Raw genomic sequence first — 10,728 nt, 5'->3', positions numbered from 1 at the left:
TTAAAAGAAATAATAAGGGAAAACAATACCCCTCGTTTTGTCTTTTGTTTTTGTTTTTAACATGCCTGTGTGGCAAGAATGGTGGAAGTTTGACAAGGGTGGTACCATCTATATACATTTAGGAAAACATGCTTGCTGTGGGCGTACAAAAATAAAATTTATTTGTTAAATTACACATAAATATAAGGTACAAATGTATTTTTAAAATACAGATAATCACACTTGCATTGTGTACATATGAAAATACAGTATTTCAATATTCAACATACACAGACACATTTATGATAAATGCAACTAGTTGGCAATGCCAGTTCTTCTCAGTCTTTTTTTGTTCTTTTAGTTGGATTTGTTGTTTTTTTTCTCCAGTTTTCCATAAATATGGAAAAATAGGCTTTTGAAACAATTAGTTCTGCCGGACATCTTGCAGCAGCTTGTTAATTTCTGCCACCAGCTCACTGGCATCCATGAGTTCGTGTTTCCCATCACTGAGGTGGTTGAGCATGTTGTCGAAATCATCTTCTTCGTAATTCTCTGGGATCTCCTCCATGGCTGGCAGCCATTTGGAGGAAGGCTGCGCACCCGAGTGAGTCCCCAGAGTGGGCCCGTTGTTGGCAGGATTCTGGAAATGTGTGCTGGCTGCCCAGGCTGCCACCCCCTGTGGATAATTCACAGTCTTGGCTGGCAAATGTCCCTTCCTGCGCTCCAGCGAGCTGGAGCGATCCATCTCATTGCACTCTGTGTAGGCATCTAGGGAGGGAGGCAGCAGGCGCTGGAAGACGCTGCTCATTTCAGAGAGGAGAGAGGAGGTGCAGTTGTCCCCTGACTCCTCCTCGCTCTGGCAGTCTTTACCAAATGTTGAAAAGCTCTTCTTCTTCTCGCTCATGTCAGCAGGCTGTGGATCTTCCTCAAGGCCCTGCTGCTGCTGCTGCTGCTGCTGCAGCTGAGGTGACTGGAACTCCTCCCCAGGGATGAACATGTTACTTCTGTAATCAGAGGAGGGAGAGGGCAGTGGGGGCATCCAGCACTGGTCAGAGTGCCCCAGAACCCGGCACTCCTCTGTGCACAGCCTCATCGCTGCAAGAGAGAAAAGAGGACAGTGAGCATCCCCTTCCTATTGTAAATACAGCTTAGTTGCAGGCACTAACACGACTGAACTTCTCCAAAGGTGTTCAAATCCAGTATTTGGGTTCGCTTTCTGTGTGAAGGAAGGTGGCAAATACAAATAGTTTGGATCTAAATGCACTTCCATTTCTGAACAGTCTCAAAAAATGAGAACAAATACAGAACATGTAAGGCAGTTATGCAATCTCTCACCTAGGGCTGAAGATCAGCATGTGAAGTTCCAGGCGGAAAACAAGCATTTGTGACTTAAAGCAACTTGTTCCCTCTTATACATTGCTATTCCATCAGACAAATAATTAAATACATAAATAAAATGAACATTTACTTGAGTTTTAGTGAAGTCTGCCACATGCACTTAGAGAAGTGCATCAGAGTAATGAAGTGAGAAAAAATGGACAGGAGAAATACAGAAGAAAGAACAATAATGTGCAGAAGGATCTCCCTCTTCATTAACATGCCTCCTTTTGATCTGACAATGTATGTTGAATATGAGGTGATCCACTGCCATTTTATCTTTTTAACTGAATCAGTTAATTTTTAATACAGTATCAAAATGCCTAGGGCTAAACTTGCACCCCTTGTGACTCTAGTGTTTATACCAAAGTTACTCCGAGGTGCACTTGCCACCCTGTAGCTCAGGTTACTGGACCGTGCTGGCTCAAGCATTGGCACAAGGTGGCCATTCAGGCCACCCAGGAGGACTGAAGAGCAGAAGACAAGAGACACTCTCTTAGGCTGCTTCTTCCGAGTGATGTCTCTCAGGGAGGAGCAACACAGTGGGACAAGTGACTGCAACCCTGAGAGCTACGCTAGTCTGAGCAGGGCACTGCAAGAATCCTCTGCAAAAACCTGGAGAGGTCTGGGAAGTGTCCCAGGAAGCAGAGACAGACAAAGCCCTACTTGACAGACTCATAAAGAGTTATGTGCCTCTCCAAAGGGAACTGGCTCTGTAGGACATGAGGCCTTGGCTCAGGCTGGGCACTGCCTCGGTGCTTGGCAGACATGCTAGAAAACACCCAGGTGCTGCAGGGGCCACTTGAATTTGAGTCACATACTTCAGAAGAGTGTTTTCAGAAATGCCAGACTCTTTGAATTATGTATATTTTGACCATAAGAAACTTTTGCCCTAATCTTCTATCAGTTAACAGTTAAATTAGCCACACAGAATAGTTTTTCTTTCTATTTATATACTGAATACATAAGAAATGTGTACAGTCATGCCCTGTAAGTTTCCCTAGCTTTCTCATCACATTTCCCATCTGGCTCTGGATCCACTTAGTTTATCAAAAGATACTTTTTGCGACGGTGTAAGCAGAACTGAACATTGTATTTCAGCTTAGGACATAACAGAGATTGATTAAGTCCTACTGTCATACTGTCAGCGTTATTTATCTCTGTGCTTTACACAGCCTACCATATTGTTTGCTTTCCTAATGTCCTTTCAGTTCTTTGGAGTATGAAATTTCTCTGTGTCTCACACGTGAGAATAAGAATTTCTTCAAGAATACAGGTTCAGGCTACAGGCTGGATATTGCACAAGCTCTTGCAAATGGCCTGCTGATCCAGTGAGCTTCGAGCAAACAAAGCAACCTTGAGAATATCAGTCACTGAAGTTTTGATACAAGGAACTGAAATGCCTTCGAGTGCTTTGTTCCCATGTATGAAAAGCACATGTGTACTGATTTACAAAAAATTCCTAAGTCATCCGTGGTGCCTGGACGAGCTCTCAACTCACCCCAGAAGGTGAGGATTACTCTTCTAATTAAGAAGGATCCTGAAAATTAATGAGAGACTTTCAGTGGTTTAGCATTTCATTAGCAGTGAAGGTTGTCTTATTGTGAGTTTTGTTACTGATGCTATCAGGATTGGATTTGGCATCAAATAATAAATACTGACATTCCTGAAAAAGGATCGAAAGATGCTTTGAGGAAATTGAATGGTGTCACAGACCGTCCTTAAATCAGCAATAAATAAAAAGCAAAGATATACAACAACATTATTATTACACACACACACACACACACACACACCCCCCCGACTTAAAGCTTATTAGTGGAGATTTAAAAAGAGAAAGAGAAATAAGCCTTTCAAGGGCAGTTATTGAACTTTTTGATTGTGTATGTTTGTAGTTTCGAGGGACTGGCTCCATTTCTTTCCAGTTCCACCTTAAAGAGACAAACTGAAAGGATTTTTTCACAGCATTTTGCCTGTGTCCAGACTGACAATGCAGAAACATTTCAAAATGGAGAACAGGAAACCTCCAGGAAGTTCTTTTGCTTTTTGCTTGGACTGCAGATCAATTCAGGTTTCATCTGAACAGGTTCAGCATACATTATGCTCCATCCCTGGCAGTGTTCAAGGCCTTGAGCAATCTGCTCTAGTGGAAGGTGTTCCCGCCCATGGCAGGGGGTTGGAACTGGGTGATGTTAAGGTACTTTCCAACCCTAACCATTCTATGGTTCTGTACTTACTTGATGGATTAAGACCACGCAGAGTGGCAAGCGGACATCTAGGTGACATTAAATGCTCACTGTGATAGCCCAGCCCAGCTCTATCTGCACTCAGCAGGAGTTTTCCTTACTTTGAATGTGATTAGCTGGGCCCTTTTGGAAATCCCAGCTCTTGGCTTCCTCTTTAGAGACAGAACTGCAAGAGCTGAAAACCAGTCCTGGGTATCCCAGCTAGCAAAGAGGAAACCACTCCCACCTGTGGGTAGCCCCTGACTGTCCACCGAGAAGGGGACAGCTTTTCCTTGGCAGCAAGAGGGCTGGATGCCAGTGCAAACACCACTGCACTTGAAGCTCCCCTGGCAACTGAGAGCTCCAGCAGATCCCGCCTTGCTAATCACAGGGGAGAATGAGACACGCCTCATGCTAGCTGGCAGAGGAATAAGTAATAAAAGCAGGGGGAATTGAATGTAAAAATATATTAGGACTCCAGATTTAGGTTAAAGATTCTGAAAAAATAAAAACCAGTAACTTTTCAAGACCTCCAGATTTGAAACATTGAGTAAATAAGACAAATTTGAAGAGGTAGGTGAATGCCTGAGTTTGTGATAAAAAGTCTGGAGCAAAATATGCAAAGAAAATTTTAAAGCTAAAATGTATAAGAAGAGCAAATTAAACTTTTGGGGTTTACTCTGGCCTAACAGCGTATTTCTCAGGGTAAACTGCACCAACATCAGGCACAACCCCTCACCAGTGTTTTCCATAGTAGCAGGGGGAAGGAGCAGCTCTGCAGCTTCTCTCCTCCAGCCCTGGGCAACACATGGGGGACACTTTAGAAGGGACTATGTGCTGCACAGAGCCAAAAGCAATGTGCCTCATGTATAAGATGACTTTACTAAACCTTTTAAGTTTGGTTCAGTGAGACATACTGAGTTACGCAGCCCTGCCAGTTACACAGACAAAACTAAACATGATCTGAAGTAAGTGTACGATCTAGGGTTCAACCAGTGGCTGTGTAATTATTAAATTAACTACAAAATTCTCACACCTGTACTCAATATGATTTCCCAGAGACTATTATATTCAACTTATAACTGGGCATAAATTTAAAAGTGGTACTTCATACACATGAACATGTACATGTGTGTTTATCTTACTTTCACTCCCCCTATTCTAGCTTTTGTTTTTCTGCCCTCTGCCCCTGAAATGTACCTCTTACGTTCTTTCTTCTAGAAGTTATGACTTGCAAGATTTACAATCTGGGACATATTTAGATCCTTCCATTGCCACTCCAGTCCATTTTTCAGTGGGAAAAAATACACTTTCTTCTCCATCCCTATGTATAGACTACTCACAATCCATGCTGGAAGTTTGTATTGTATGAATGAAACCCACCATGGAAAATATTATCTCCCAAATTATAGCTCAGTATATTTTTAACAAACCACAACTGCCTGGCTCTGCAAAAACATCCACCTAGTCATTAAAAGTCTAAGGACATGGAGCAGATCGTGATTTGGAGGTAATTTAGTGCCAGTTCATGGTAATGTGAATACGAGAAAAAAGTAGAAATTGCTCTGGGTGGATTTTCAGTTGTACCTGAGGTTTCATTTTACTATATACATGAAGGTTTCAGCTCAGTATTTATCATGAAGCAGAGTAAAAAGGAAGGAAACAGAGGACTTGAAAGCTAAAGAATTTTTGCTTTCTCAGTAGTAGCTTTATCAAAGTGACAGCCAGGCAGCAGTGTAAATAAACTGGTCAGCTTCCATTGTGCTCTTACCTGCAGGAATTCTCCCATCTGTAAGGAAAAGGTCACTGAATCCTTCCCCAAGAAGTCTGTCAATTGGAGACTCTCTTCCCAAATCATAATCACTGTCTCCAGCTTCACTGTCACCTCGGCCACTGTCTTTCAAGCTGAATTTATCCATATCTTGCAGGGCATATCTGTGAAGAGAATTGTGGGGATCATGGAATTAGATTATCTCACATACATTACATTCCACATTTTGATTAAAAACATGGGTCTGTTTTCTGATGCATATACATGCATACACAGCAGAACAGTCCAGATTCTTACCTGTAGCTTCTGGAATACTTATTTCCTCTAAAACTTGGCCTTGGTTGATACTGGCCCTGGTGAAGCATTGAGAGAAGCTGGGAAACCTGCTAAAGAAAAGGTGAGAAGACTGATTCTTTGAAATGAAAGCTCAAATTCCTAGTTGTAAAAACATTAATTTGCTTCTCAGGTTTGGTTTTGGCTCTTTTTTCCTTTAAAGTTAAATTAAGTCAAATACCTGCACATATATAATGCAGTACAACAGACTATTTTGTAGTACAGTGTCTGCCACAGGAAACATCTGAAGGCTTTGTACAATGAGGAAATGCACTGCTGTTCATCAGCCTCTGAACTCATAATAATTATTTCATTAGCAAGTAATTAAACTGAGGCAGAGTTTTAATACATCAGAATCAACCCTTTACCATTCCAGGATCCTAATTCAAAACAAAATGTCATTGCTCTACATATAAAGTTACCAGGACATAACTCTCATTTAAGCCATTACAGAGCATTTGCAGTAAAAACTGAGATGGGTAGTCTCAAGTTTAAGATATTATGACCATGTATTACAACAGCTGTACTTAAACTGTGCCAGTGTTCAGCCTTTTAGTTCTCTATCCCCAATAACGAAAGGGTTTCCTGCATTGTTTCTCTATATAAATACTCTGGCACTCTTTCTTAAACAGAGGGAAAGGGAGGGCAAGGAAGACAGTACAAGTGAGCAGTAAACCAGAGCTAAGCACTGTCTATGTTACACCCCATTGTTTTGACCTTACAGGGAAGAACCAATAATCTATAAATAATAATGCTTTCCAGTGAAGGCATGAGTGAAGGGATGTGCAAATGGAGGTGCGGACCTTACCTCAACAGCAGGAGTAGCATGGGTGAGTTCCAGTGAGAAATTTTCAGGCACGTGGTTAGAGGAAATTGTCACCAGGCTGTTGAGAGATTGGTGGCTGTGGTGGCTCTGCCGGCTGCTCATTTGTCCCCTCTCCAGAGTCGGAGATGATGATGGAGAAGCTCTGTGGTGAGATCTGATGGGTAAAGTGCCATTAACCGTTGGCACTAACGTAATGTCCCCTTTGTGGATCTGTCTTGAGGGTCGCTTTGGGTGGTGCTGGTAGGTCGATTCTGCCACACGACAGTTGTAGGACCTGGTGTCCTTTTTTTCTCGATTACATCTTGTGGCAAAAATGACCATAATGACCAACAACACAGCACATATGGATCCCAAGGATATAATTGTTATCATGGAGACATCCAGGGAGGGTTGGCTTACCAAAGTTGCTTCTGTGCTTGCAAATGAATAGACATACTCAAAAACAGTACATCTGAGAAGTGCTTTTGTACTAAGCTGAGGACTGCCCTTATCCTGGACTATGACAAAAAACTCCCATTGTTTTGCTGGAACTGATTCAACACTCACATTGATAGATATGTCACAGGTTTTGGGATCCATCACAAAGATACTGTTTTCCTTGTCAGCTACTATAGAGCAGCTGAGTTCAGAGTTCATACCAGAGTCTCTGTCTGTAGCCCTTATCCTGGTGACAAGAAAGCCAATTCCAGCATCTTTAGGGATTGAGATTTCTGCTGTACTGTTGCGTAGAGCTGGCCCCACGATGACAGGAGCGTTGTCATTTTCATCAATGATGGTTAGTACCACCGTGGTATTGCTAACAAGCTGCTGACTCCCTCCATCCCTAGCTTGAACCATGAAGGCAATTTGATTTACTTCCTCATGGTCAAAGGTTCTCAGGGCATAGATTGCTCCATTGGAGGGATCGATGGTCACATAGGTGGTTATAGAGCTTCCTAAAATATAGCTCTCCAAAATAGTGTATGTCACCTGGCCATTGTCACCTAGATCTGGGTCTGTGGCTGTGACTGATGTAATGTACGCTCCTGGAGAGTTATTTTCCAAGATAACAACTTCATATCTGTTTGTCTGGAAGCGGGGCGGGTTGTCATTTTCATCACTGATTTGGACAGTAAAGTGTTTCACTGCGGAGAGACTGGGCGTTCCCTTGTCCTCTGCTATTACAGTCAAGCTGTATTCAGATCTCTTTTCCCTATCTAGAGTGGCATTAGTCAAGATTAAGTAGTTATTTTCATAAGTCTTTTGGAGTTTAAAGTGACCATGTCCATGAAGCTTGCAAATTACCTCTCCATTCACACCAGAGTCCTTGTCTTGCACTCTGACCAGGGCAACAAAAGTGTCCAGAGGTGACCCTTCAGAAATGTAAGCTACCTCCTCTTTCTCTGGAGACATCAGGTTTAAGTTAATTTCGGGTCTGTTGTCATTCACGTCCACAACTTTAATTATAATCTTGCAGTGAGCTGGAATGGAATTTGGCCCCAGATCCTGAGCCTGAGCATCAATTTCGTAGGATTTGGTTACTTCATAGTCCACTTGCTTCAGGAGGGTTAGGTGTCCTTTTTCTGGATCTATATTAAAAGTCTCTATAATTTTGGCAGACACATGACTACTAAAGGAGTAGACCACTTTACCGTTAGCGCCCTCGTCTGGATCAGTGGCATTGAGGTCTATGAGCAAAGTCCCAACCGGAGAATTTTCTAGGAGCTGGATTACATATGACTGTTGCTCAAAAACAGGGCTGTTGTCATTGGAATCAGAAATGCTTATTTTCAGGAGGGATGAGCCAGACCTCTGAGGCACCCCTTTATCTGAGGCAGTGAGCTGGAGTTCATAACTTGACTTCAACTCCCGGTCCAGCTCTCTAACCACAATCAGCTCTGCATACTTGGCACCATCAGTCCTGGTTCTCACCTCAATAGTAAAAAAATCATTTGCAGAAAGGGAGTAAGTGTGCAGTGAGTTGTCCCCTACATCTGGATCAAAAGCGCTGTCCAAAGGGATCCGTGTTCCCACTGCTGCACTCTCTGATATCTCGATAGGGATAAGAGCTCTGGAAAACTGGGGAGAGTTGTCATTAATATCCAGCACTTCAACTTCAACATGGAATAGCTGCAGATGTTCAGTGGGCAGAGTGATCACATCAAACTCTATGGAGCAGTTTAAGTTTTTCTGGCAGAGTTGCTCCCGATCAATTTTAGCTCCTATGCTGATCTCTCCGTTATCCTCACGGACTACAAGCAAGGGAGAATTCCCCCTTTGCATGGCTCGAAATCGCACCGAGGAAGGGTTAGGCATTTTTAATAAAACATCAGCTACATCCTCCGACAGTCTTGCAATTACCGATCCGATTCTCTGCTCCTCATAAATCCTGTATTTCAAATTCTTGCCCAGCACAGCCTTATTGAAAGATATTATCATCAGTGCAAAAATGAATATAAAGTGCATTTTACCGCCGACTCGGCGCATTTGTAAGTTTTTGCAATTCATTTCTCCAAGCAAGTTAAAAAGCAATTATCGCGGCTGCCTTCCGTACCTTAAGCCCTGCGCACATCTGGTCCTTCCAAACTTGAAAACGCCTTTCCTGCTCAGCCAAGGATTAATATCTCACCAGATCAGAAAAGTTTGGGATATTTTTCTATATACACACCGCGCCAGGACATCCAGGTACAAGCCGTATGCAATCCACGCGTTCTCATTTGACTCCCCGCTCCTCTTCCAGGACGGAACGTGTCGTGGAGGCAGCGGGCTCCTCTTCCACCGTGAGCATCCAAGAACGCCGGGAAGCCCGCGGGACGCGCCGCGGGATCCACCGCCCGCCCGGCGCCTCCTCGCTCTTCACTTCCCTCCTCTCCTCTCCCCACTCGCGCCGCACTCAGCACCCTCCCTCGCCGGCCGCAGCCTAAAAATCCTCCGCAACTTCGCTCCAACTCCCCAGACAAAGCTTTTACCCGGCGTGTGCTCAGCCCCGTCCAGCCAATCAGCCCGGGGACAGCCCGGCGCGCCGAGGAGGGGGGAGGAAGGGGATGGGGGGGGACCTGGAAGAGGGCGGGAGGGACCCGTTGGGGAAAACGGGGAATGGGAGCGGGAGGGGGCGGCTCCTCCCCCAGCCCCTGCTGGTCGCCGGTGTGCCGCCGGGAAGGGGAAGGGGGGGCACATTTACGCACACTCACACAAATGACTAAAACGCAACTTTAAATCAACGCCCCCCTCCTTTTTCAGGGCACTTTAAAGCGGGGTTTCTGGGTTTAATTCGTCCCCTTCCCGCCACGAAAAATGTGATCGCGCCCTTTCTCCTTTACGTACTTTTAGGTTGTCTTAACGAACTCGGAGGTTTTCAGCGTGTTGGGTTAGTAAACCGGGATGGGGGAGCGAGAGGGAGAGGTGTGCCGCCTCCCGCCTTTCGCCAGCCATGCCGGCAGAGCCTCTTCCTGCTCCGTATTTACCTAGTTACCTGCCTCTCTTCAACATCCATGCTCCTGTGTGGAGCAAAGGGACATCTCTCCCTCCTCCTCCTCCTCCTCTCCAAGTCCGTAACATTCTGCACACTCCTGTACACTCCCTGCTCCCCCCTCCCGCCGCGCTGCTGCTACCTTTGCCCGATTTTGGTCCTCCCGTGTGTGTATGTATGTGCGTGTATCTGTATCTGTGTGGGCAATTGTCTCTGAGCCGGTTGCTGCGCTTCTATCTCTGCTGTTCCAGTGGTTCTCCAGAAGATCTTTTCCATCCTAGTTGAAAAAGCTCTTCATGCTTCACAGAGAGGATTTGTGCTAAGTACATCTCCTCCATGCGAAATGTCTTAAAGAAGCCACAGGACATACCAAGTGCTTTGACAATGGCAAGTTCCTTGCCTCTCCGCTGTTGTTAAAAAAATGGTTTTCGTGTTTACACTGCAACACATCTGCACAAAAGACAATAATCTTATGACCAAGTGGATCCTGTACTTTGTGTACACCAGAAATGCTGCAGATGGTTATGAGAGCTTCAGGCTGCACCCAGGTCACAGAGCCTGGTGGGTTCTTCTCAGTTCAAGTGCATCTATTTATGCTGTGATTTCTGTTCCCTCTTTTGTGTGAGTGTGTGTTTTTTGTTTGTTTGGGGTTTTTTGTTTGGTTTTGGTTTTTTTTAAGTTTAGCGTTTTAGCCACAGTCTCACCCTGCTTTTCATTTTCTGCTTTGTCCATTTGTTTATTGCTGTTGCCCATAATCATACCATCACTC

The 10,728-nt window shown here is 44.3% G+C and overlaps 1 protein-coding gene across 2 annotated transcripts; it reads right to left on the bottom strand.

Annotated features, from left to right (window-relative positions):
• Positions 1-345: 345 nt before the first annotated feature.
• Positions 346-9,355, bottom strand: PCDH18 (protocadherin 18). Of its 2 annotated transcripts, none has more exons than XM_057432235.1 (4): positions 6,494-9,355; positions 5,650-5,738; positions 5,353-5,516; positions 346-1,074 (listed from the first exon to the last, which is right to left on the bottom strand). In XM_057432235.1, exons 1-4 carry the CDS (start codon positions 8,996-8,998, stop codon positions 404-406), a joined length of 3,429 nt encoding a protein of 1,142 aa, XP_057288218.1. In that variant the 5' UTR covers positions 8,999-9,355; the 3' UTR covers positions 346-403. The 2 variants fall into 2 exon arrangements, with proteins under 2 accessions (XP_057288218.1, XP_057288219.1); XM_057432236.1 differs by having other exon boundaries at positions 5,650-5,735.
• Between the last annotated feature and the right edge of the window lie 1,373 nt (positions 9,356-10,728).

Source organism: Pezoporus wallicus, unplaced genomic scaffold (genome assembly GCF_028554395.1).
Source record: "Pezoporus wallicus isolate ANWC-B61680 ecotype Strahan unplaced genomic scaffold, APGP_CSIRO_Pwel_v1 contig_6872, whole genome shotgun sequence".
Classification (NCBI taxonomy): Eukaryota; Metazoa; Chordata; class Aves; order Psittaciformes; family Psittacidae; genus Pezoporus; species Pezoporus wallicus.
Note: the sequence above shows the minus strand (reverse complement) of the source record. Positions and strands in the feature narration are given on the sequence as shown.

What these genes read in the sequence shown, in the direction of transcription:
- PCDH18 (XM_057432235.1), bottom strand. Translation starts at nt 8,998, where the DNA reads ATGAATTGCAAAAACTTACAAATGCGCCGAGTCGGCGGTAAAATGCAC. An exon ending in ATGCTACTCCTGCTGTTGAG is followed by an intron (nt 5,739 to 6,493) that starts GTAAGGTCCGCA and finishes CCTTTTCTTTAG; the next exon opens with CAGGTTTCCCAGCTTCTCTC. An exon ending in AGATGGGAGAATTCCTGCAG is followed by an intron (nt 1,075 to 5,352) that starts GTAAGAGCACAA and finishes TCTCTCTTGCAG; the next exon opens with CGATGAGGCTGTGCACAGAG.